A 26,734-nucleotide genomic window follows, 5' to 3' on the forward strand; every position below is an offset into this window, starting at 1 on the left:
GAAAAATTAACGGAAGAAAATTGAGGATATTTCTGATTTATTCCAGTTTCCCGTTTGGCTCTTATTTAAGCCACATTTGTTTGGTGCGCTGTCAAACTTGGCCACTAACGGCACTTTTTGGGCGTCATTTCTTTGCGTCATTTTCATTGTTTCTGTACGGTTTTCAGCATATCCCTGTTTTAGCTGGAAGCGGACGCGAATGAAATTTATATATTTTTAAAAGATTTAAAATTTCCTTTCCTGTGATATAAATTTCGTGAATGATTTATGACGTACCTAAAGATTATGACGCATTAAAGCGTCGGACTTACACAAAACGTAACGTAGAGTTTAGCTGGAAAATTGTCAGTTTTTCGAGAATAACATTTTTTCGGGTCGAGGAATTTTGTTTAAATTTCAATCATAAATGCGCAAATATATTTACTTGCGTTTGATTAACAAAAAGTTGTATGTTACCGAATTCGTTTTATCAGTACCATCGAGTTTGTTTCCCCACCCAAGCTGAAATGCGACGTTATTTGGTGGTAATACGCTAACGTTTCGGACGATTTCGGAAAGTTTGGAACCAGTTTTCGAAACTTTATCGTAAAAATATACGTTCAATGAAGGCATATACTGAAATATATATATAAAAAAAACCATCACATATACAGTAAATCGAATTATATATAAAAAATGAAGTAAACGCGAAGTTATTTGGTGGTATTTTAAAGTTACGCCGATAGTTTCGGACGATTTCGGAAAATTTGTACCATGGAGTTTATTGTCGACATAATTTCGTTAAGTTATACGTTTAATGTCAGCATATATATACTGAAATATAAGAAAATAACAATTCGAATTATAATAGAAAAACGAAATCCCGGTTAGTTATGAGCTGTGAACTTTCGTTTTTTTTATAATTTATTATAACTAACTTAGTTAGCATTCGAGTTTAATGTGTGAGTATGATTAAATTACTCCTGTCAGAAAGCGCATCATATGAAGAAAAAATGATTTTCAACTTTATAAGAATTCGATTTAATCGTGGGATTTACGGTGTTCTGTTAGGGCCAGCGGCTACTCCCTGTAAATAGGAAGCCCGAAGGTACGATGGTATGATGGCTAAGCGCGACAGTACGGTGGCGAAAACAACGACAGTACGAAGGTGACAGTCTGTTGAACTACTCTTCGGAATCCACTGTTGTGCTTCACCATCGTAGTGTCGCGGTTTACCATATTGTACTGTCGCGTTTCGCCAACGCACTGTCGCAAGTGTCTTTCTTATGATGTTAACCTGACAACAAATATTTTTAACGTTCCATGGCTTGCAATAAGAGCTGATTAAAAATATTTTCTTACAAAACAATTAATAACAATTACATGTTTTATTATTCATTTTCTAGCTGAGAGGTTAATTTTGAATATAATATTGTTTAGAAATAATTCGTTTGAATTACACCCTACAGGTTGATATTTATTTTTTAAACCTCATGAAAACATTAGACTGACGGAGACTATTCTTGAACAGTACAACGCAAATAAGGTATATAAACAGAAAAAGAGGGTGAAGTGCGACAGTGCGATTGCAAAGCTCGACAGTTCGATGGTGAAACTGCGATGGAGAAGCGTGACAGAGCGATGGCGACGCGTGCCAGTAGGATGGTGACACTACGATGGAGAAGCGTGACAGAGCTATGGCAACGCGTGACAGTACAATGGTAACACTACGATGGAGAAGCATGACAGAACGATGGCGAAGTATGACAGTACGATAGTGAAGCGCGACAGTGCGATGGCGAAGCACGACAGTGCATTGGTGACACTAAAATGGTTAAGCGCGACAGTGCGGTGGTGACACATCGGTCGCGAAGCGCTACTGTAAGATGGTGAAGCACAACAGTACAATGGCGAAGCAGTACTGCAGCACTTCACCATCGCACTCTCACAATTCGCCATCATTTTTTGTTTGGTTGATTGTTTGATATGACGTTTTTTTCCATTACATATCAGCTGAGCTGCAAATTTCTAACTGAGTGTCAATCGCGATTCTCTGCGACATTATTTGTGAACTTAAACACATCTACTGTAACTCGGAATAGTTGAGTGTTGCTTTTCGATCAAACCTTGCCGCGTGTTACACTTTAAAGAGTGCATATGCATTTCGACATCACAGTGAGCATGATATGTCTCCTGCAAAATCTTGAATACAACAAAGTCGGTACTGTTTAATAATTTTCTCTTTTAAGTTTTCTTTCTAATATGCAAAGGAAGAAACATTATATCAAGTCAGCAATCGAGCTCGAGTTACAAGCAGAAAATCAGTGAGTATTTCTTTAAACTAAAAAAGAATAAGTAGACAAACTCCGTTAACAGTAAAACTTTAACTTGTGGGTAATTCTTTACCTTTCCTACATACAGCAACAATCCGACATCTAAGGCGCACGGTTATGATATTTTACATTGATATCGTCCATGGATGTACGGTCTCTTTGACCTTTAGAAAATTTTGGAACGGTAACATGCATGAGTCCATTATAACACATGTTCACATTAAATACCAATAATGAAGATAATACAAACTTTTAATGATGTTTTTTTATAGAAGTAATTCCATTAAAATTACGTATCAAAATCGAATGAAAAGAAAATTATTATAATTGAAGTAAAAACCAAAAGTTCGCAACTCAAAACCAGCCGGGGCTTTTTTTTTCTACTATTATTCTATTTACTGTATATGTGTTATTTCTTATGTTTCAGAATATGCTTTCGTTGAACGTATATTTTTACGATAGAATGTCGACAACATCTTCCATAGTACAAGTTTTCCAAAATCGGCCGGAAGTTTAGCGCAATTTTAAAAATACCACCAAATAACGTCGCATTTCAGCTCGGGGATGGGGAAACAAAATCGGTGGTACTGAAAAAACGAATTCGGTGACATACAATTTTTTGTTTATCAAACGCAAGTAAATATATTTGCGCATTTATGATTGAAATTTAAACAAAATTCCTCGACCCGAAAAAATGTTATTCTCGAAAAACGGACAATTTTCCAGCTAAACTCTACGTTACGCTTTGTATAAGTCTGACGCTTTAATGCGTCATAATCTTAAGGTACGTCATAGGTCATTCACGAAATTTATATCACAGGAAAGGAAATTTTAAATCTTTTAAAAATATATAAATTTCATTCGCGCCCGCTTCCAGCTAAAACAGGGATATGCTGAAAACCGTACAGAAACAAAGAAAATGACGCAAAGAAATGACGCCCAAAAAGTGCCGTTAGTGGCCAAGTTTGACAGCGCACCAAACAAATGTGGCTTAAATAAGAGCCAAACGGGAAACTGGAATAAATCAGAAATATCCTTAATTTTCTTCCATTAATTTTTCATAGATCTATCTAAAAAAAATTTAAAGGTCGCACTCCACCTTAAATCACGTCACGCACCCGATATGAAATTCAGGCGTCAGTGTATGGAAAAATATTGACCTTTCCGGTACCATTGTAACTTAACGGGGAAAATAAACGAGTATGTAATAATATCTTTTATGCTGATGTACATATCTGTATACATATATATCTCTATTGACGATTATCTAATGCTTTTCTGAAATGTATCAGTGAAAAAATGATATTTTCAGTGTTTCAAAATCATTTTTATTTTTACTGGTGCAGAACTACGCTTGACTGCGAAAGGATAGAAATTACGAATATTATTAATCAGGAAATATTTGCAAAATAAAATACTTCAATACAGATGCTGGTGTATATAAATACTACTGAATACCAACACGAATATAAAGAGATACACTCTACCGTACAAAAGGCAAAAGTATCTTGAACTTACAGACCTATTTGACAATTTTTCAACAGAGAAAATTTGATAGTTTCAGTGTAAGATCGAAAGTATTTTACTCATGGCTGCGCTACGCGTGAAAATAATGCTCACGGAGCTCACTGACTCGGTGGCATAAATTTTAACCTTTCTGTAAAACAAACAAATACCTTTTAGATTAATATTTATTTTTTTAAAGAATTTCCGATTATATATAATTCTTTTTCTTTTGTACTTAATTGTGGTTCCTTTGGGGTCCAATCAAAATAAAAATGATATTTTCACTGCTTTGAACCAGTAAAAATATCAGTTTTATTTTATTGATATGTATTCCACTATTTCACAGAAAGGCAGATAGTAAAATAAATTGAGAATTTGATATTTTTGTTTCTTTCTGTAAATAAGAACTTTCAAAGTGATTCAAAAAGCATCAAATGACCTTACGTCAAGTTATTCTAAAATGTTGACGAGGTATCTTCCAAGCGTTTAGTATTCAGACATAACAATTGATGCATAAAAGCACTGGCTGATTAAATTGCCTTGCCATTGTATATAGGGCATGTTACATTTATGTTAGACTATAGTCTAACTCGTGACGTAATTATAACTTTCATTTCTCTGTGGATGGACCGTCAGAGATGTATCTAGACTAGATAGATTAATTCATGTTTTTATACAAAAGTTGTAGGAAAATTCTGATTGCATGACATCCAGTTTTGAAGTGTCCTCATTGTCAAGAACTGCGTACACATGATTTGCTTCTTTGGCCAATGATAACAAGCCGTCCATATTTATCTCAAGTCCTGGGCCAATCACAAACAATTTGATACCTGACAATTCCTTAATTGCCACCATTTCTTCTTTGACGACATCTGGATTTTCAAACTTTCCATTTGACATCACAATAAGAAATTTTCTAGAATTTTGACGCTTATTTATGCTAAGGAATGGCTTAAATATTTGTTCAATTGCTGACGTGATATTTCTTTCAGCACATTTTTCATCTTTACCACATACATCATTCTGCTTCCTGTATAGTGATTGAAATTGTACCATTAGGTTTTCTTGTGACTGACTGCTTGAAAGTTCAATTACTGTTGTCAGTGTGTTGCCAAGATGAATCAAGCCAAAGGCTGGACCTTCATCTTCACCAATGTGATCAGTATTCTTTACAATGGACGTCATAACATCCAACGAAATTTGAAATTCCGTCTCAGTCATTTGATAACTTTCATCAAGTAGAAACACAATATCAGATAGGTGGCTGGCAGCGCTGCAATCGTCACATGTTATCTGCACGAGCTGCTTCAGTAAGGTATCCAGGGCATTAAAATCCCCAACAGAGAAAACGTAAGAGGGACTGAAGGTATCTCCCGGAGATGCAATGTCGACAAGTTCTTGATGTGAAACTTCTTTTCCAATTCCTGACAAACAAATGACAAAATAATAGAATAAACAAAAAAAATGTGAATTATAGTTCTTTGGTTCTTTGACTTATCTGCAGACTAGTGCAGCATCTATAGGCATTTCCAGTACGAATTCATATTCAGCATTAAATTTACCATATACATTCTTGATCAGAAAAACATAAATAACTTCAAGGACAACTGTCAATGTGGCAGTATTCTTTGAATAAGTTGTTTCTTCTGTTGTATTGTATTTTTGTCTTTGTCTTCAGGCCTTAGATTTGCAGAGGAAGGGACAAGGTGGTAGTTATGAAATATATGTCAGTATGCAAGATAAAGTGAACATAACAAGAAAAAAGATACTTCAAAATTAATACCTATTGCAACAACATGGACATCAGCATTTCTTAATTCCTTAGCAGCGATTCTTGTTTCTGTTCGTTTGTTTGACATTCCATCAGTAAGAACAAATGCATAAGTCAAGGTCACCATGCCTTTCCGCCTCTCACTTTTTCTCGCAACTTCCATTGCCACTTTTAATCCTTTATTTGTAAATGTGGCACCTGGCCGGAATCTGATGTCCTCAGTTAGTCGATACAGAGTGTCCTTATCGTTGGATTGATTAAAGTTTATATCTACTCTAGCTTCTGTTGAATATGTTATAACTGCTATCTGAAATTCTTCTTTGCTGATGTTAACGTTTTCGATAAACTTTTTCACAAAATCAAGTTGTGCTTCGAACTGTTCACTTGTCTGACTTGCGGAAGAATCCAGTACAAATATTAGGTCTGTGGGGAACGGTGTACAACCTGGTAGAACTGAAAAAATAAACTTGCTACTTTTAAAAACACCAAGAAAGATCTAGTTTTATTTGTCCTATTATTTTTCTACAGATATGGTTAGATACTTACGTTGAAATAAGAATATTTAGAAATTTCTGAATATGCGCTCTTGTAAGAAATTAATACTGAGCGTATTAATGTTAAGTAAAACTTACGTTGTTCGCAGCAATGTCCAAATGATCGGTCTAGGCACTGACAGCCAATACCATCTGGTTTTAATGATCCACCTCGTAAACAAGTGTCTCCACAAGAATGATTCTGAGTTCGATCACTGATATCTTTTCCGCAAACTCCTATACAATTCTGGAATCCGCCGTATTCTTCTAAACAACAAAGCTGCCTGACTCTTTCCTGTTGTCCACCGCCTCCACATGAGACAGAGCACGTGCTCCATGGTTCCCATGGTGTCCAGTTACATATGTCATTACAGATGAGGTTACCGTCTGGTTCCGCTATAAGTGGCTTTTCTATAATAAATATGTTGGTTGATAGTCTCAAATTTCTAATGCTCCGTTTAAGTTCTAATTTTCCCAACCGGACTGTGTTACTAGTTTTAGTAAAAGTTTATTTAAATTATAAGCCCAGGAAACAAACAAACATGTTCGAAGTATTCACGTATTTATACATTCTAAACCAAACATTGTTGTTTTTTTTTGTTTGTTTTTTCTTGGTCATGTTTTATTACAAAAGCTCTCTCTCTCTCTCTCTCTCTCTCTCTCTCTCTCTCTTTCTATTTTACAAAGTAGTTAATTTTCACCGATGTTATGCGATATTTGTAATATATATATATATACACACATACATATTTACTGTGAAATATAAATATATTGTTTTGAATTTGAATTTATGCAGGTATTCAACATGGCTTCTGTAAATGTCTATTATTAAACTATTATTTACCCATTTTTGCAGGTGATGAAGATGATTATTTGTAATTTTGAAGTAAATGTTAGTAATCATAAATATCTAATATCTATGTCATATGCCATTACTGAAGTACAATTACTTCAAAAAGTAAGTAACTTTCATGTTGCTTACGTTTTTCACAACAATCGCCATCATGCAGGGAGTCGCAGCTGCAGTTACCGCTGATTCTACCGACGTTAACGAACATACCACTATTGTAACAGTATGGGTTGCACCGTGCTTCTTCCTTGAAAACAGGATCACTAATTCCACAGTCAGCCAAACATGTAGAAATAGTCATATTCACCGTACAACACAGTCCCCTATCTCTACTCAGGGAACCACCACCACATGTTTTACTACAATCAGACCATGAACTCCAAGGGCCCCATTCACACAGAACAGGACATGAGTCTTGTCCACTCGAGAGCCCAAAAATGACTGCTAAAATTACATATACAAACATAATTGAAATTTTGTGTTGTTTTTTATTATTATTTTAGTTTCACATTCACTTGCTATGTTGTAATGTTTAAAACTGTCCTAACTTAAAAGTATTACTAAAACTCCACATGAATGGTTTAATGACAATTGATCGATTATACCATTGTGGCTCAAGCTGAATGAGATTGTTAATCTGTTTTTATAATCAGAATTGTTATTCGATACAGGAAGTAATTTTGGTAGGGGAATCTAGGTTTATTTGATCGAAATCAAAAAAAAATTCTGTTTATAAGTTTGTGCAAAGAGCTATAAAATAAATGTATTTTTAGTTCTTTGGTTTGTGACCCCCGAACAATAACATAAATTACTGTCAAACTTTGAATAAATAACAGGAAGAAAATAAAATTAATGTGGTTAGGGGATTTCGTTGGAATTTTTTATATTAAGCGTCATCGGCTGGCGACAAACCAAACTGTTAAAGCAATAAAATAAATATTTGTCTTTCATTTTATAGTTCATATAACAATAAATTACATTGTGTATATTACGTTGAAGATAAAAGTAAAAGTTTTCAGGCGCTTTCATATTAATAAAAAAATATTTAAATACAATGTATTTTCAGTATACAATTAAGCAAAATAGGCATATTTTCACTGGCTTTTTCTCTGTGATTCGTCCCGTAAAAGTTCAAAGTTTCAGATATTCTCAACTACACAAAAGTCTTCATTTAGGTATGAAATACAAAATAAGAATATTTCAAATTTTTCGCACAGATTCAAAGAAATGATACATGAAAATTAGTTATTTCCATTCGCCTCTTCTCTGACTGCTCAAAGCAAGTGATAAAACTGAAGTACTCGTGTCGTTTTCAAATAATTTTTAGTATGCTTATGCAATTTATGAATTTGGTCTGTAATAAAAAACAACAGGCTTTTAATGTATTATTGAACTTTTAATTAACTTTAACTCACCGGACTCATCAAAGGCACCAAGCGGATCTTTGATGACTTCAAGACTCATAATTTAACCTTGGATACCGGTCATATACGCAAATGAAGGCCATGCAAATGCAAGTCCTGAAAATGAATAAACAGTCTGAATTCCTTCTCCCGAAACGATAAAGTTCTAAATTTATTCCTAACACCCACTTCAGCACTAATCAGCAATATTACTGTCAAAGTCAGTGTTTCATGCCACAATTTAGTCATCGCTGACGCCCATAAGCAGACAGGCACCAAGAGAAAAAAAGGCAAAATGAGTTGACTATTTATATATACGTTTCGTTCAACATCCTTCAATGTACAGAAGGGATGTCAGCAGTTGAGCTACTCCTCTGAATTATATTCACCAGTCGGTTCAAGGAAATATATCCAAATTATGTCCCACATAAAAAGTATCTGCACTAAATGCCTTGACGTAAAATAATGACTTGAAAACTTGTAACAAAATGTCAAAATCATTACACCTTAAAATTCAAAACCATCAAAAGTCTGAAAAATTCATATGAGGCATATATAGAAATCATGTTAAACATCCAATACACACTGGTGACACTGATTCCAACTTTGATACCGAAAACCTATTCTAGTCACAAAGTATATAAGTTTCTTTCACTGGTTGTAGGTGCAGATGGGAATTTTCGGCCTCGGGGATAACTGTTTAGGCGCGGGTAACGAGGCTCATTATGAAATGTACACTGGACCAGTTGCTCAGCCATCTGAGCCACAGTGGTATTTTCAAAGTATGCACATTACTTCAGTTAAGCTGTCCTTGAACTTGACCATAGTGACGACTTATTTAGGTCGCAAGAAGACATCTTATGTCGAGCGCACATCATCGTATCACGAATGCACGGTATATTGTGCAATAACTTCATCTAAAAATAGAATAAGTGTGTTTCCTAAATTACCACCATGACTTAGTACCACTATGCAAAGCGTATCCGTACAAGTTATGGTACGGATTTTTCTTCACGAGAGAAAGGCACGACAGATTTTTTTAACGAGGTAATTTTACTAACTCACCGTGTGATGTTGACAAGATGGCGGACATGAGAAAGAATGAATTGTGAAATATAATTTGTGCGCAATTTTTGAATTAGTAAAAGGTCAAATTAAATGAATTTATATTCCGTTGACAACCATCAATGTATGTCAATTGTTTTATTTGTGTCGACTGCACGATATGAACGGAGGAAGCACTAAAATAGTTTTAGAATCGGACCCAACTTTCAATTTTGCCAACATGGCTAGATCACCATTTTACAGAACATGCAGAATTCTTTGTCACCTGCTTTCAATGATTATTGTCAGGTTTTGGAAACTCTGCACCTCTGCCTGCCTAATCCTGTTGTTGTTGTATTGGTTCTATGGTGGCGCACTGACATTCCTGTTCTTGATGATTTCAATATATGGTTAGTATTTTGCTTCTGCTTCTGCCGTTTCGCGTCCACAATCAACATATTGATTATACTGATGCTTTGGGAGTATGCGCAGAAAAAGTTCAGAGTTGAAAGTTACTATATACAGAGGAAAGTTAAAAACAAGAATAACTTACAGAGATTAGGCAAAGTACTTGAAAGTTTCCAGGGTCCCCACTGACACTATATCTGGTGGTAACCCATTCCATTCCCTGATCGTCCTTGGTGCTTGACTTGAAGAATTTCTGTAGCAGCAGCGGAATAGAATATCACACTTCGCCAGAGCTCCAGATAAGGGCCGTATTTCTGTAATTACGTATTTGTTAGGGGTCGGATACGAATTAATTTTAAAATGTGGCCATATCAATACGAATTAATTTTAAAATGTGGTCGTATCAGTACGTCATGTAAACAGTATTACAAATTTCAAAGGATTGCATGGCTGTGCCAAGTTGCGTTAATTAACGCTATCCCGACTGTTGACAATTTGCATGTTGTCAAATGAGTGTGGAAATACACGAAACACACGCCAATAGCATAATGTAAACTCCGCCTCTTTCAGGTACTTGCAAATTTTTCCCTGAGAAGTGTGAAGCGAATCAAATTATTCGATACACTACTGTCGATTGTGTTCAGCCAATTAGCGCCACGGTTAGGTATTTAACACATTGTTTAATTGTCAGCATATCCTAGAGCAAAATAAGTTTTATAACCGTGCGATTAATTGGAATATTGTACACATTTTTTTGTCATATATGGTAAAAGAACGACATGTAATGTATTATTATGTTAAATCTAACTGACTCCCATCGATGAATTTATTTGAATATATGTATATAACTTTACTTTTCAGTTTTACTTTCAGTTTTTATTCGCGGAGATACTGTTCACAGGGATCATCTTACAAGGCAATTTGAGCGATATCGTCGCTGTAAAGTCGGCCACTTCGCCTAATTATCGCCTCCAGGCGAAATCCGAATCGCGGAGTTTTTCTGAGTGTTGTAATCTGTTTACTTAAAGTTGTAAAACTTGATGCATATTGTAGATTAAATTACCGATAAATCCATAGTCAACCCCGCCTACTCGCCTGTCAAACTGCAGCCAATCGTATCGTTAATATCCCACAGTGTTAATCAATAATATTGTAAGCCGCCGCCATTTTGAAAATTTTCAATAGGTGTGTAAAAAGCCAATAAACTTAGTGAGTGCATGATCTTATGCATCAATCATAAGTATAATATTATTATTTACTGATTTTATTAAAACTTACTTCAAAAAATATTTCAAATTTTCAAATACGGCCAATTTTTATAAATGAATTGACTGGGCGCTGTGGATAAATGGATAAAAAAAATACGATTCCGCGGACGTCTGAACTGCCGTACAAAATTATCGTAAAAAGATCGCCAATATCTTGAGTTTGGTACTATTTTCGATAAGATTAATAAATATATGAATTAAATGTATAAATATGAACAATTTGATGCAAGAATCGGGCATTATTAAAGCACGAGAATGGAAACATGGATGAAAATTTTCATGGCGTTTTGATCGTGCACCTGATAAACTTACGAGTTTCGGACGTGTAAATTTCGGATAAAAATTTTAAGGCGACTTTTTCATAGCTAAATTAATACTTTATTTATAAATTCATGAAAATAATAATGCAATAATCAATTTCCTTAAATAATAACTGATTATGAGTTATAGCAAGACCCACAGAAAGTGGAAATATATAGCTGGAAAGAGAATACTATGCCGATTCTTCTCCTTAAATTCCTAGATTTCTCCCTAAATTCTGCAGAGGGAGAAGTCACTTCTCCCTAAAATTTTGACCTAGGATGATCCCTGTGTTCACCGACGATAATGCTTATTTTTGTCTGTTATCTGGAACAGTTCTACCATTACTAATTATGCCCCCCTTTGAAAAAGGAGGGTATATTGTTTTGCAGATGTCGGTCGGAATGTAGACCTATCCGTTTCCGGATGATAACTCAAGAACGCTTGGGCCTAGGATCATCAAATTTGATAGGGAGGTTGGTCATCACCAGTAGATGACCCCTATTGATTTTGAGGTCTGTATGTCAAAGGTCAAGGTCACAGTGACCCTGTATAGTAAAACGGTTTCCGGATGATAACTCAAGAACACTTGTGCCTAGGATCATGAAAGTTAATAGGGAGGTTGGTAATGACCAGCAGATGACCCCTATTGATTTTTAGGTCAGTATGTTAAAGGTCAAGGTCGCAGTGACCCTGAACAGTAAAATGGTTGCCGGATGATTACTCAAGAACACTTGGGCCTAGGATCATGAAAGTTGATAGGGAGGTTGGTAATGACCAGCAGATGAACCCTATTGATTTTGAAGTCAGTATGTTAAAGGTCAAGGTCACAGTGACCATGAACAGTAAAACAGTTTCCTGATGATAACTCAAGAACGCTTAGGCCTAGGGTCACGAAAATTGATAGGGAGGTTGGTCATGACCAGCAGGTGACCCCTATTGATTTTGAGGTCAGTATGTCAAAGGTCAAGGTCACAGTGATCAGGAACAGTAAAATGGTTTCCAGGCAATAACTAAAGAACGCTTGGGACTAGTGTCAGGAAAATTGGTAGTTAGGTTGGCCATGACCAGCAGATGACCCCTGATTTTGAGGTCATTAGGTCAAAGGTCAAGGTCACATTGGCCAGGAACAGTTAAATGGTTTCTTATCTTCTTGTCCAAAACCATAGGGCCTAGGGCTTTGATATTTGCTATGTAGCAAAATCTAGTGGTCCTCTACCAAGATTGTTCAGATTATTTCCCTGGGGTCAAATATGGCCCCACCCCTAGGGTCACATGGTTTATATAGACTTATATAGGAAAAAACTTTGAAAAACCTCTTGTCCAAAACCACAGGGCCTAGGGCTTTGATATTTTGTATATGACATCATCTAGTGATCCTCTACTAAGATTATTCAAATTATTCCCCTAGGGTCAAATATAGCTCCGCCCTGGGGGTCACATGGTTTACATATACTTATATAGGGAAAAACTTTGAAAATCTTCTTGTCCAAACCGCAAAGTCTGTGGCTTTGGTATTTTGTAATGTAGCATCATTTAGTGGTTCTCTACCAAGTTTGTTCAAGTTATCCCTCTCGGGTCAAATATGGCCCTGCCTCAGAGGTCAAATGGTTCATACAGACTTATATAGGGAAAAACTTAGAATGTACTTTTGTTTACAGTGAGCATATAATTTCTGTTCCTTGTGCAATTACTAAATGCATCAATAGGGGCATTTCGTGTTCGACGAGCTCTTGTTTTACAAAATATCAGGTAGTACCGTTACTAATTAGAAAAAAATATCAGGTAGTAGCGTTACGAATTTCACAGAAAATCTGGTAGTACCGTTACTAATTGCACAAAACCTTATCTGGAGCTCTGCTTTGCTTTTAAATATAAAACAACTCTTATCAGTATTACCAAGCATTACTGATTAGCAAAATCTGTTTTACATAGATGATTCTCCAAATCGCCTTGACGTCATGCATTAACATCTGTTTATCTGGTGGTGGGCAAAACAAATGTTTCACAGTATCGTTTGTGTATGGGATCGGAATTTTTAATTTTAGATAACTTTTTCGCTCATTTATGGATTTTCAAAATTCAAAAAGTTTTGAAATACTTACAATGTTCATATTTTTGTATTTAAATATCTTTTTTAAAAGAATAACTGTATTAAATGACATATAATTTTAAAAGCGGCATAGTGATGTTCAAAACATTTAGAAAAATACTGTAAGTTAAGCGTTCATAATTAATCCATTTTATTTCGAAATAACAATAAAAAGTAATTAATAAATTAACATTATTGATATAATTTGTTTTTTAAGAAAGTTTAGGCCGTTAAAAAAAACATCACTGTTCACAAAAGACATGGATGTTAGGCTTCTGCCCACCCGATCACTGTCTTATCAGTTCTAAAAGTAGAAAATTCAAAGGATTTGTATACAAACATTGATCTCTCCTATTTATTTCTTTTCTTGTTTCAATTTAAATTCAGCAACAAGCCTACAACCTTTATCAGTTGTTACAGAATAAAGCATATTCACTGTTGCTGAATTCAATTTGAAACCAGGAAAGAAAGAAATATGATTTAAGATTTAGCAGTTTTGTTTGAGTACATTTTTGTCCTTTTAAACTGGAGAGATCCCTTGTAGTGGTGAGGGGCACCAAATTTGACAGGTTGGTAACTCTCTTGGACACCGCTAAAAAAAGTGAGTGTCAAGGCCTGCTTTGATTCCAGGTCACCAGGAGACCAGGAAACATCATCATTTATAGTGCAGTTCAAATAAAACAGTTTATTACATGCTTTTATGCCACTGGTGTCATTGACCCTGGAGGCTTATAGTTTTTGAACATTAGACATAAATGTACAATATCAGTGTCTATTACAGGTTTATTTTACTATGCACAAGACATGTTCCTGTATTATCCGGACCAACCACCAAACTCGAGAATCTTTGTTGAACAGCCAGACAAGTTTAAACTGCCATATGAAAATGTGTTTGTGAAAACGAGAGACGGAGTGTCGCTAAATATGTATTTAGTGAAAAATCAGAATATGTTTGCTTTTCCAACAGTAATGATGTTACACGGAAATGCAGGGAATATAGGACACAGGTATGTAATGACTACACTATCAAGTCACTAACAGGTAGCAACTAAATCTCAAAGTGATATTAGGATTTATCCACATTATTTAGAGGTTTAGACATAAATAAAACATAATTGTTTCGCATTTCCTCAATGCAATATGACTTTCAGTCTTTCAGCTGTTCATTTCTCATTTGAGGTAATTGACTAACCTGTAATCGTAATCAGAAATTTCCATTTTATTTATTATGTATGCTTAGTTTGTGAATGATATTGGCATCTCCCGGCTGGTAGGGAAAACCGCTATAGTAACTGCCAAAGAATACCAAAGTAGAATTTGGAGGTTACAATGTATGTAATGACAGGGAAATTGCAGAGCATCATAATGGGTCCATTATCTTAAGTCCAGATTGATCTGTTTGGCCAAAAACTGTTGAAAGATGCTGAAAAACTCTGGATTTGAGTATACCCGTCTGTGTACCAGTTTCAGCAGGATAATATCATGCATATCTTCACCCTTACCCTGCTAAATTTCTATATTGAACTCCTCCTTCCAATTTGGACAGAACTATTAACTGTTACAAGGGGGTTCTTACCAAAAATATACTGACTGAATGGCAAACAGTGCAGATCATGATCAGACTGCATGGACATGCAGGGGGATCATGATCTACACTGGTCGCAAAGGCAGGTTCGATTGTGTCCGGTATGATAAGGGTTGAAATATTGTCAGATTGTTCTATTAATAGGTTAATGATGACATACTACCTGTATAAGATAGCACATTGCAACGTGTTAATGGTAGAATATAGAGGGTATGGAAAAAGTGGTGGAAAGCCTTCAGAATCAGGTGAGGTTTTATGGTAATACTGTGAAATCATTTAAATTTGCTGGCATGAAATTTCGCGCAAACATGAGGAAGGACTGTTACGCGCGGGCTTTAATTCGCGCATTTTCAATTATAGCAATGAAAAATATAATAATAGCGCGGTCTTAAATACGCGCATCGGCCCTGGCGCGAAATACGCGAATAAAAATGATTTCACAGTATAAGGTAAATATGGAATAAATTGAGGCTTCACTCAGTAGTCTGGGTAACAAAACACATTATTTCAAGCTACTAATACAAATTAGAATGGGTTTTGATGTCTTGAGTTTCAAAGTACTGCACTGATACAATTTCTGATAATCTTAAATTGATAGTGTGTTGTAAACTTGATCTAGTTAAGGATCACCTGGCAGATGCTCCATTAAAAATTGGTACAAAACTGAACTAGTAAATAAAACAGTAAAAAAATCTGCGGCACTTAACATTTTAACTTGTATATTTAACATTACACTGTTGTTTGGTTATGCCCCAGTCACACATACGGCGCGGAAAGCTACGTCTAGCCACAGATAGAAACATAGTAATCCGTATCGGTCCGTACCTGAGCCATACGGATTAGTACGGATTGATACAGATTACTATTTTCAGGTACGAATCAATACGGATTACTACGTTTCTGTCCGTTGCTAGACATAGCTATCCGCGCTGTATATGTGACTGGGGTATTACTTGCCAACAAACTCTCCTGTTTCCCCACTTATAACTAACAACTTTTCCACCTGAGGTAAAGAATAAAATGATTGGTTGTAATTGGTGAGCTTTACAGATGACTGTCTTGCGATCCTACTCACTATTCAAGGATTGATACTTTAACTTCTCCTGATTTGGTAAGCTAGCCATGCTTTTACATTTTTAAAGCTCCTGTTAGCTGACATTACAAAGATTCCAATATTTTGATCTTTGATAATCATTCCAGTGTCAAATATTTTGTTATCCCCCGACGAAAGTCGGAGGGATATAGTTTTGGCGTTGTCCGTCCTTCCGTCCGTCCGTCTGTCCGTCCGGAGCCATATCTAGGAAATGGTTGGGAATATTTATTTAAAACTTCATATACATGTTCACCACAATGAGTTCTTGCGGCCCGTCAAGTTTCAGTCAGATTGCCCAAGTAACACCAGAGTTATGGCCCTTAGAAGTTTCTTGTGTTAACTATATAGGGTACTATAAATATGGCAATTTCTGCATCATAACTTTTGATATATTTGACCTAGAACTATGAAACTTAAACAGAATTTAGATCACCATAATGTGGTTGTGTACACACAATTTCATTTGGATTTATTTGTAAATTAAGAGTTATGGCCCTTTAATTGTATAAAAATCCACATATTTGTACATAACAAACTTACCATTTTGTAGAATTTCATTAAATTTCTTTCATTCTTTTCCATGAACATTTATTGTAAACATGTGAAGTTGTGTACCCACACCTGGTCGCCCCCTTACCTTGATCACACACCGCCCCCCCCCCCCCCGACACCCCCCCCCCCCCCCCCCCCAAAAAAAAAAAAAATTCATTCCTTATTTTAGATTTTTTTCAAACAAACTTCATATACATGTTCACCACTATGAGGTTATGGGGCCGATCAAGTTTCAGACAGATTGCCCAAGTAACACCAGGGTTATGGCCCTTAGAAGTTTCTAGTGTTAACTATATAGGGTACTATAGATCTATAGATATGCCAATTTCTGCATCATAACTTTTGATATATTTGACCTAGCAGCTATGAAACTTTAACAGAATTTAGAGCACTATAATGTGGTTGTGCACAGACAATTTTGTACGGATTTCTTTTTGTAACTTCAGAGTTATTGCCCTGTACATAACAAACTTACCATTTGGCAGAATTTCATTAAATTTCTTTCATTCTTTTCTGTGAACATTTATTATAAACATGTGAAGTTGCGCACCCACACCTGGTCACCTTCTTGCCTTGGTCACACCCCCTCCCCCCCAACCCCACTCCCCCCCCTCCCAATTTTTTTTTTTTTCATTTATTTTAGATTTTTTTCAAACCTTCCAAGTTGTACTATTCCCCCACCTCACTTCTCCACCCAGTCATGCCCACCACTGATCATGCATCCTATGCCCCCCCCCCCCAACTTCACCCTTTTACCTTTTTTTTTTTTTTTTCATTTTTAATTTTCAATCAATGTTTATAATCAGCATGTGAAATTTTGTTTCCTCTCCCGTTACCCTGCACCCCCACCCCCTAAAAAAATAAATATATACATATATCTATATATAGATATATATATTTCCATCCTTTTTTTTTTTTTTTTTTTTAAATGTTCAAACCTTCAACATGTTAAGTTGTGACTGCACAAACCTTGCCCTCAGCCATGTTCAAGATATCTTATCTGTGTTCTCTTAAGGACATCTGATCATTTAAGTTCAAATGTACATGTAAAACAGCAACACCTGGTGCCAAACCACTCAAAGACAATATTTCATTCCAGTTAAACTTCAAGCTCACATTTCAATTAACTGCATTTAATTTTAAAAGCTAAGCTTATTACAATAAGCATATCCCATTCAAAATAAATTCTTTAGTCCGGATCAGAGTATCATACATTTATTGTGTACTCTTTAATTAAACATTTGTTTTCTGTTAAATTGATTTTGACTAATGAAATTATTTGCTTCTTATTAACATCCTTAACTTTTTGCCGGATATATCTTTTTGCCATTCCTCACCACAAACCCTTTCGGCGGGGGATACCAATTCATCGAATTTGCTTGTTTCATATGTGTTAAAATACATTGTTTATTTTCATTTTCTTGTTTCATGATTTGATTTTGGCCATTTAGGTTTTTTGCTTTATGAATTTGACCTTGACCTTTTAGAATTTGACCCTTGACCTTTCAGGTATATATCAGGATGCCGAGGCAGCATTTGAATGGCTTCTGAAGAGAACAGATATTGACTCGAAGAAAATATTTATTCTAGGCAGTTCACTAGGTGGAGCTGTCTCTATAAAATTATCCTCCGATCCACAATATGCAGGACATATAGCTGGGTTGATGTTAGAAAACACTTTTACCAGTCTACCAGATGTAGCAAAAAATTTATTCAGCATAAAAGCTTTAGATTTTCTGCCAACTTTCTGTTATAAAAATCAGGTGAGTCAGGGCTTGGTGAGCTTTAATTACTATTGACATGTGGCCTGCTCCCTGTCATATGGCAGTGCTAACATCAACTAGTATATACCATTACATTTTCATTTATCAGTGGATTTCGGGGATGGGTTTTTAGCTGACCCGAGCACAAAGTGCTGAAGGTGAGGTATTGTGACCGGTCATTGTCTGATGTGCTACTCGGGTGAGCAATCTAGGGCCATCTTGGCCCTCTTGTTTAAATGTTGACATCAAAGCACTTCTGTTTTTCACTGGATTTTCTACAGTCTTAGTTAAAAGTTATATAACCATTAGTAGTGCTAGCCCTGGCCATTGTAAATTAATAGCCACTTTTTTTTTCAGGGAAAAAATTAATAGACTAATGGCGTGCGCGTTATTCCCGTGCGCTTTCGCATTTCAATAAAAAACATAAAACAGGGTATCTATAACTATTTAATCTTTTTTGTTCATGGACCACTTAAACACACTTTATTTTTCAATTATCATTATTCATGTTTATCATAGGCTTTGAATAATCAAACATTTATACATCTTCAGTTCAGTCATAAAACAGTATGTATTTATTAAACAAACAGGAATAATGTTTTGTTTTTTGTTGTTATTGTGTTTTTTAGCTCGACTATTCGAAGAATAAGTAGAGCTATCCTACTCACCATGGCGTCGGTGTCGGTGTCGGCGTCGGCGTCACACCTTGGTTAAGTTTATCGTACCAGTCCACATTTTGACAAAGTCTTTTGAGATAAAGCTTTGAAACTTTCAACACTTGTTTACCATTATCATGGCCAGTTATAGGCAAGAGCACATAACTCCATCAAGGATTTTGGCTGAATTATGGCCCCTTTTGACTTAGAAATCATGGTTAAGTTTTTCGTACCAGTTCATATTTTGACAAAGTCTTTTAAGACAAAGCTTTGGAACTTTCAACACTTGTTTACCATCACCATGGCCAGTTATAGGCAAGAGTACATAACTCCATCAGGGATTTTGGCTGAATTATGGCCCCTTTCGACTTAGAAATCTTGGTTAAGTTTTTCGTACCAGTTCATATTTAGACAAAGTCTTTTGAGATAAAGCTTTGAAACTTTCAACACTTGTTTACCATCACCATGTCCAGTTATAGGCAAGAGCACATAACTCCATCAAGGATTTTGGCTGAATTATGGCCCTTTTTGACTTAGAAATCTGGGTTGATATTCCGTACCAGTTCATATTTTGACGAAGTCTTTTGAGATAAAGCTTTGAAACTTTCAACACATGTTTACCATCACCATGTCCAGTTATAGGCAAGAGTACATAACTCCATCAAGGATTTTGGCTGAATTATGGCCCCTTTTGACTTAGAAATCTTGGTTAAGTTTTTCGTACCAGTTCATATTTTTTGTAAAGTGTTTGACATATGGCTTTGAAACTTTTATCACTTGTTTAGTATAATAGTCTCTATCTGTAGGAAAGAGTACATAACTCTGTCCTCTATTCTGGCTGAATTATGGCCCGTTTTGGACTTTGAAATTGGCTCATACATTGCCATTTAGTGCAAGACTTATCGAAATCAAAGTAATACAGGAACATTGTTTGTCTAATCTATTTATTTCTTTTGTCTGAATATCTGTGGAAATATTTTGACCCCATTCTACAATCAATGCTTCGAATAGTCGAGCGTACTGTCATCAGACAGCTCTTGTTTTCATTCGAATTCATTGCAAGTTTCTTCTAAGTTCTAGTTTAAATCTGAATACAGTTTCAATAAATGTCATTACCAGTATACATTCATCATATCACTGAACATACTGTTGATACTCGTGTAAAACTGCACAGATTTATGACCCCCGGGACCAACCCTTAGTCATGAATGCATAGTATTCCCGGGTATAAACGATTTTCCATCTTCAAAATAAGTTCATTTGCGATTTTCGCTATTTCGGAAAAGGGAAACTACTCTCAGTGCTTACTGTCTACGCTAAAATCTAAGATTGCCGTTACATACCGTAAAAGAGCGAGTGTTTTTTTTGTTTTTTTTCATAAACAGTTTTAATTTCATATGAATTTAATACTATTTTGATGAAAGAAATATAAAAAATCATAGATATTATGGTACTAATTAAAGATCGAGTGTTATCTCATTATCTCCAACCGAGATCAAACTGTGAACAACAAAACTGACACGAGGTGTCACGCTAATTGCCGATAATTACTGGCCATTTAATAAACAGCAGACTGTGTTAAATTAAGCGTGTGTCACTGTTTAGAAGGGGTAATTATGCCTCTGGCCAAATACATTTCCTGCTATCGACTTCGCACGTTTTTGTTGATAAAACTATGCATGTTCCAGCTGTTTATGGACAATTTTTTGCAATATTTTTTTTGTAGCATTTTTATTAATTAATCGCCATTTTCTATTGCCAAAAATTGCGTTTTAATCGACTTTTGAATAAAATAATCGCCATTTGGCGATAATATCGATTGGCAGCGCGAGCATTGCATTAGAAGAAATATCCTTTCTTTAATAAGTTTGATTTCTCTTTGCTGCTTCTACTAGGGAGGACTAGTTAGTTTTGCTTATTCTCTATAGTAACAGCTTGAAAATGGACATATTACCTAAACTTTATTGTTATGGAAAAAGATAAGTGAACAAAGATACACAGCTTATTATCTTTGTATTAATTGATATTAATATTCAACACAGTCCACATTTAAACTTCTTAACCAAACTTGAATGAAGGTGAATGTCAAAATTGTCACTTGTCTAGTATCAATTAAATGGTTTTGTTTCAGTTTCCATCAGAATATAGAATAGGGAAAATCTTAATACCAACCTTATTTCTCTCTGGTCAAAATGACGAACTTATACCTCCAAGAATGATGCAAGCTTTATATAATGTAAGTATATGGTATCTTGTACCTACAATTTTATGCCCCTGGTATCTACTGATGCGGGAGGCATATAGTGATTGTCCTGTCCGTTCATCCGTCCGTCCGTACGAGGTTAATCAAATGGGACTGTTCCGTCTAGCATCAATACCCCTAACTAAAATGACTTGATACTAATGCAGATGTAACCTGTGACCATTCCTCATCTTCAGACATCACCTGACCTCAGTTTGACCTTGAACTTGACCTCGTTTTAGACTTAGGTTGCTTTGTATTGACAAGGATGCCACCGGGGGCATCAAGTTAATATCAAGGTATATACTGCACAGTGTTTATTGAACACAGCTCCTTGTTTGGATTATGCTCAACTTTTACATGTAGTGTCAGGTTAAAGTGTGAATGTGGTTTTGTTCAAGCTTCAAATTTTTAAGGGGCCTCTACAGCCGATTGGTTTAGGCCGCTGACTTCAAATCACTCACCCCTCACCAATTGGGTTTGAGCCTTTCTTTGGGCGTACATTTTATCATTTAAGGAAGCTATTCAGGAGGCTTACAGAAGACAGTTTGTTCCACCCGGGTGCCTGCCACTGATGTTATAATGCAAAGAGGGGCGGTGGGGTCTTCCTTCACTGGTCATTAAAATCTTGAAAGTCACCATATGACCTATAAATATGTTGGTGGGATGTTAAACTTAACAAAATGATAAAAAATCTAAACTTCTGAATTCGAGGGTTCAATGCAATAAGGACCTATCTACATATGATTATTATATGTAGATACGCATTTATTGCGTTGAACCCTCGAATTGTCAAAGGTAATTCAGTGATTAGTATTCACAGGCGGAGGTCATTGAGTTTTAGAAATCTGGAATGATAGACTATTTTGCCTGTAAGATAATGGAAAAGCTGCTGTTAAAGGCACTGACCTTCAGATTTGGCTAAAAGTGATCTTTCTGTCAAATTGAAGTTTGGTCATATTATGAACATTAGAATATGAGTTTTTGTTTCTAAAATTATTTTAAAAGTCCAAATCAAGAAAAAATGATGAACGCATTGAGAATCGAACCCCAGACCACCGCGGCAATAAAGACAGTTTCCTGTCGTCGTAACCAATAGAGCTATAGCAGAATTAGTGAATTATGACTTTGAGACAATTTATCTGGTGTAAAGTGTTACAATCACTTTTCAATTTTCATTGCAAAAAGTAGTAAAAACAGCAGATTCTCATATATCTTGTCAGTAATTAAATTTTAAAGCCTTCTTAACAAATATAGCAATTATTTCTAGATATCTAAAAAAAAATTAAAAAATTGTTGTCAAACGATCTTGAGGCCAGTCCCTTTAATACATAACGCATATACCAGCAGAAACTATGTAATTTTATTTTGCTCATGTATCTGTTGAGCTTGGATGTCTGGTCCTCAGTCTGGTCCTCAGTCCTATAGTTCAGTCTACATGCCAATCAAAGATATTCCCTCGAGAAAATCAGATTTACGTGGGGGGGGGGGCTGCCATTTACATTGGTGAAAATACTCATCAGAAATTTTAGGATGTTGTAAGGTTGAAATACCTCTTTAACGTAACTGCCACTATTTTGAAAATAGTTTAAAGATCATGCCATTCATATTTGAAAATGTAGACATTTACATTGAAAATGTAGGCATTAACATAGAAAATGTAGGCATTTACAACACATTATCTATATAAACATGGAATACACATGTTAATGTGTATATACTGCACAGTGTTTCAGGTTTAAAATACTACGCACTAAGAAATGTGTAAGTAAACACAGTTTGTCACAAATTACAGATGGCTGATACTGGATACAGCTTGTGATTACAGCTCTAGATATAGAATTGATAGAGTTAGATATCTATACACTCAGGATTTTTCAGTTTTAAATCAATATCTTATGATAAGATACGTTAGTGAAGGATGTGCATAGTGCATCTTAAAAATTCAGAAAGCATACTGAAAATGTTATGCAAATGTAAAAGAAGCAGAAAAGTTGTTTTATACTTGATTTATGTAACATTATCTTTTTTCAGCTTTCTGGTAGCAAACTAAAGCGTCTAGTGCCTTTTGAAGGTGGAACACACAACGACACTTGTTTGTGTCCAGGGTTTTTTGAAGCTATTGCTCAATTTATGTATGAGGTAGGTACATACAGTAATATTGTTGTAACTGTAAACTTTTAGGTCACTTTGTAAATATATATCCTTTGTAGCTCATAAGAGGCATATAGAGCTGCCACAGGGTGCTTTAGATGAGGTATGGTGATCACTCATCGTGCTTCATCCATCCACACTTTTTGTCATGCCCACTTGCAGAAGCAAAGACATAGTCGTCCAAATGGCTGTTCAGTGTACATGTATGTGCATGTGGTTTGTCCGGAACATAACTTTGACATGCATGGAGCAATCTTGTTTATACTTGGCATGAATATTAACGTCATTGAGATGATGTGTCATGCGCAAACCCCAAGTTCCTATCTCAAAGATCAAGGTCACAGTTAGAGGTCAAAGGTCATTTTAGAGCTTGTCCAAGCCATAACTTTGAAATGTATGGAGCTGTCTTTTTTTCTTCTTTTTTTTCGTAAATGTTCACACCTATGAGATGAAGTGTTGTGCGCAAACCTCTCGTCCCTATCTGCAAGGTCAAGGTCAGGGTCACACTATGGGGTCAAGGGTCTTTTCAGAGCTTGTCCGGGCTGTAACTTTTCCATGCATAAAGCAATCTTTTTTATTTGGCGTAAATGTTTGTCTCAGTGAGACAGAGTGTCTTGTGCAACTCCCAGAACCAGGCGGGCTCAGCATGTTGCCCGTGGCATCTAGACTTCAAACAAGGTCTCCGCAGAACCACTTGTTGAAAGTTGATGAAACTTGGAGTGGATGTTCCTAGGATAGTCCTCTACCACAGCTCTTCAAAGAATTCCATGCAGTGTTTTTGTTACCAAGGCAACCAAAAGGAAAAACTTTAAAAATCTTCTTCAAAACCACAATGCCCAGAGGTCAGATATTTGTCGAGTGGTATTGTCTAGTGGTTCTCAAAACTTGCCATACCCAAGAGTTCACATCGTTCTAAATAGACCTGTATAAAAAACTTTAAAAATCATTTTGTATAAAACTTTAAGCTTAGATATTTGGCATTTACCTTTGTGTATTAGTCCCCTACCAAGTTTGTTCAAATCATGTACCTAGGATCAAAATGGGCCCTAACCTCGGGGTTAAGTTGTTTTACATAGCCCTATATCAGAAGAACTGTTAACGTCGTCTCCAAAAATATAGAAAGGCCCACAACTTTGATATTTGGTTATGTAGGCATTCTCTAGTTGTCCCTTACTAAGTTTAATCAAATCATGCCACTTGGGTCAAATCGGTCCAACCAAATGGTTAACTAGTTTTACGTAGACTAGTATAGAAAAAAAAATCTTTAAAGTATTCTTGTCTTAAATCTTTAGCAGTTGAGCTTAGATATTTGGCATATACCGTAGCTTTGTGTAGTGTTCCTGTACAAAATTGTTCACATCATACCGCTGGGGTTTAACTTTGCCTTCCCCAAAGTATAGCTAGATGACATTTTTAATTTTAAATTAAAGGTATATTATAATGTATTGATTTTCAGTTGCGAGTTCAAAGAACAGTTTAAATCCAAAGCAATTTTAGCTAAAGTGTACTGTAAGATGCTAAAAAAGTGAATTATAGTAGAAATTTATTCATAGCCTGAAAACTAGAGCAGGAACAAAGCATGTATTTATGTTTTCTCTTTTATTTCAGGTATTGAACAGTTCCAGTGCTAATAAGGAAACAAGCAAAGTAAATATAGAAACAGACTCGAGTATTCTTTGAACCTTTTATATAGTATACTGTTGCCATTGAAGTAAAAAGTCTCTTAAGTTAGTTTATTGAAGTCAAAGTGCAAGGAACTATATTCCTGTGGAAGTTTGGACTGTGAAGTCATTATTAACTGGGGACATTGTTTTTTGAGGATTTTGAGGTCTAAAGATCTGCAATATCCTATCCCAATGAACAAATTAATTTACTGTATATTTTTTATCCGTATGATATATAAACACAAAGTCATGTCCCTATTAAATAAAGGACCGGAACCAAGGAACTTTACGCTGAAGGATTGAGTTCACAGTAACCCGTGATACAGTCAGTACTAAATATAGTGTTGGGTTTTATGTGCTGAAGGGCTTGACCCATGGAGCAGGTTTTGAAAAATTGAGACTGCCTAGCCAGTGGTCTACCTAAGTTAAGCATCTGGGTACACATACACTCTGACTGAAGGTAGTTTTGTTAGACATTCGGTGTCTATGATGATTTTTACCTGAGCTTCAGTGATGGTCATAATTATATCCAACACATTTCTACGAGAAAGGTTCTAGTTAAACACTGAAAGAAGAAAATATGGATCTAAATGAAGTGAAAATGTTGACAAAAACTTAATGAGTTGCAGAAACATGTATATTGTTACTGAATGTGGTACAAAATGAAGTGATTAAGCAGGTAGATGTACATCACAGTAGTGACATCTAATAAATGTCCACAGTCAACACAGTTTGTTGTGGTTAATGTTTTATACACTAAATTCATAATAAGATTTTACTTTAGTCGCAGCTTAATTTTGAAAAACTCAGAAAATTGTGAGATGAGTATAATTCTACAAATGTACAGCAGTGGTAGTTTGAACAATTCAGATTTTGAAGATTTTTAGCTCGACTATTCGAAGAATAGGGGAGCTATCCTACTTGCCTCGGCGTCGGCGTGAGCGTCACACAAATGTTAAAGTTTGCGTACCACCCCAAATATTTTCAAAGTCCATTGACATATTGCTTTCATATTTTGCATACTTGTTTACCATCATGACCCTAGTCTGTAAAAAGGAGGAGGCAACTCTATCAAGCATTTTGACTGAATTATGGCCCCTTTTCGACTTAGAATAAATGTTAAAGTTTGCGTACCACCCCAAATATTTTCAAAGTCCATTGAGATATTGCTTTCATATTTTGCATATTTGTTTACCATCATGACCCCAGTCTGTAAAAAGGAGGAGGCAACTCTATCAAGCATTTTGACTGAATTATTGCCCCTTTTCGACTTAGATATTCGACTTAGAATATGTTTATTGTAATGTTAAAGTTTTACTCATTGCTTATATTATACTATCAAGCACTGAGAATAGTCGAGCGCGCTGTCCACTGACAGCTCTTGTTGTAATTGTTTTATTTTATTGCAAAAAAAGAATGTATATTTTTCCTTCTTCAAAATTCTGTCCCATGAAAGTTTTTGTTTGTTTTTTTAGATATTTAAAATGTTTTATAATAATTCATTGACACATAAGACAGAAATTTGAGTTTAAAATTTT

The 26,734-nt window shown here is 35.5% G+C and overlaps 2 protein-coding genes across 3 annotated transcripts; one reads left to right on the forward strand and one right to left on the reverse strand.

The window, feature by feature from the left end:
• Positions 1-476: 476 nt before the first annotated feature.
• On the reverse strand, positions 477-9,347 carry LOC123540853 (collagen alpha-6(VI) chain-like). The gene is made up of 5 exons (XM_053526222.1): positions 8,388-9,347; positions 7,105-7,416; positions 6,222-6,533; positions 5,602-6,042; positions 477-5,242 (listed from the first exon to the last, which is right to left on the reverse strand). The coding sequence occupies exons 1-5, from the start codon at positions 8,434-8,436 to the stop codon at positions 4,482-4,484; spliced, it is 1,875 nt and encodes a 624-aa protein (XP_053382197.1). The 5' UTR covers positions 8,437-9,347; the 3' UTR covers positions 477-4,481.
• Positions 9,348-9,445: 98 nt separating this feature from the next.
• Positions 9,446-25,922, forward strand: LOC123540935 (protein ABHD13-like). Of its 2 annotated transcripts, none has more exons than XM_045326262.2 (7): positions 9,446-9,829; positions 14,269-14,494; positions 15,217-15,317; positions 18,227-18,480; positions 21,268-21,372; positions 23,413-23,520; positions 25,141-25,922. In XM_045326262.2, the coding sequence occupies exons 1-7, from the start codon at positions 9,601-9,603 to the stop codon at positions 25,210-25,212; spliced, it is 1,095 nt and encodes a 364-aa protein (XP_045182197.2). In that variant the 5' UTR covers positions 9,446-9,600; the 3' UTR covers positions 25,213-25,922. The 2 variants fall into 2 exon arrangements, with proteins under 2 accessions (XP_045182197.2, XP_053382199.1); XM_053526224.1 differs by having other exon boundaries at positions 9,454-9,523.
• The last annotated feature ends 812 nt before the right edge of the window (positions 25,923-26,734 follow it).

The sequence above is a fragment of the Mercenaria mercenaria genome, chromosome 16 (genome assembly GCF_021730395.1).
Source record: "Mercenaria mercenaria strain notata chromosome 16, MADL_Memer_1, whole genome shotgun sequence".
Lineage (NCBI taxonomy): Eukaryota > Metazoa > Mollusca > Bivalvia > Venerida > Veneridae > Mercenaria > Mercenaria mercenaria.

What these genes read in the sequence shown, in the direction of transcription:
- LOC123540853 (XM_053526222.1), bottom strand. Translation starts at nt 8,436, where the DNA reads ATGAGTCTTGAAGTCATCAAAGATCCGCTTGGTGCCTTTGATGAGTCC. An exon ending in TGGCGATTGTTGTGAAAAAC is followed by an intron (nt 6,534 to 7,104) that starts GTAAGCAACATG and finishes TATTTATTATAG; the next exon opens with AAAAGCCACTTATAGCGGAA. An exon ending in TGGACATTGCTGCGAACAAC is followed by an intron (nt 6,043 to 6,221) that starts GTAAGTTTTACT and finishes TTATTTTTTCAG; the next exon opens with TTCTACCAGGTTGTACACCG.
- LOC123540935 (XM_045326262.2), top strand. Translation starts at nt 9,601, where the DNA reads ATGAACGGAGGAAGCACTAAAATAGTTTTAGAATCGGACCCAACTTTC. An exon ending in TGGAAAGCCTTCAGAATCAG is followed by an intron (nt 15,318 to 18,226) that starts GTGAGGTTTTAT and finishes TTGACCTTTCAG; the next exon opens with GTATATATCAGGATGCCGAG. An exon ending in TTGCTCAATTTATGTATGAG is followed by an intron (nt 23,521 to 25,140) that starts GTAGGTACATAC and finishes CTTTTATTTCAG; the next exon opens with GTATTGAACAGTTCCAGTGC.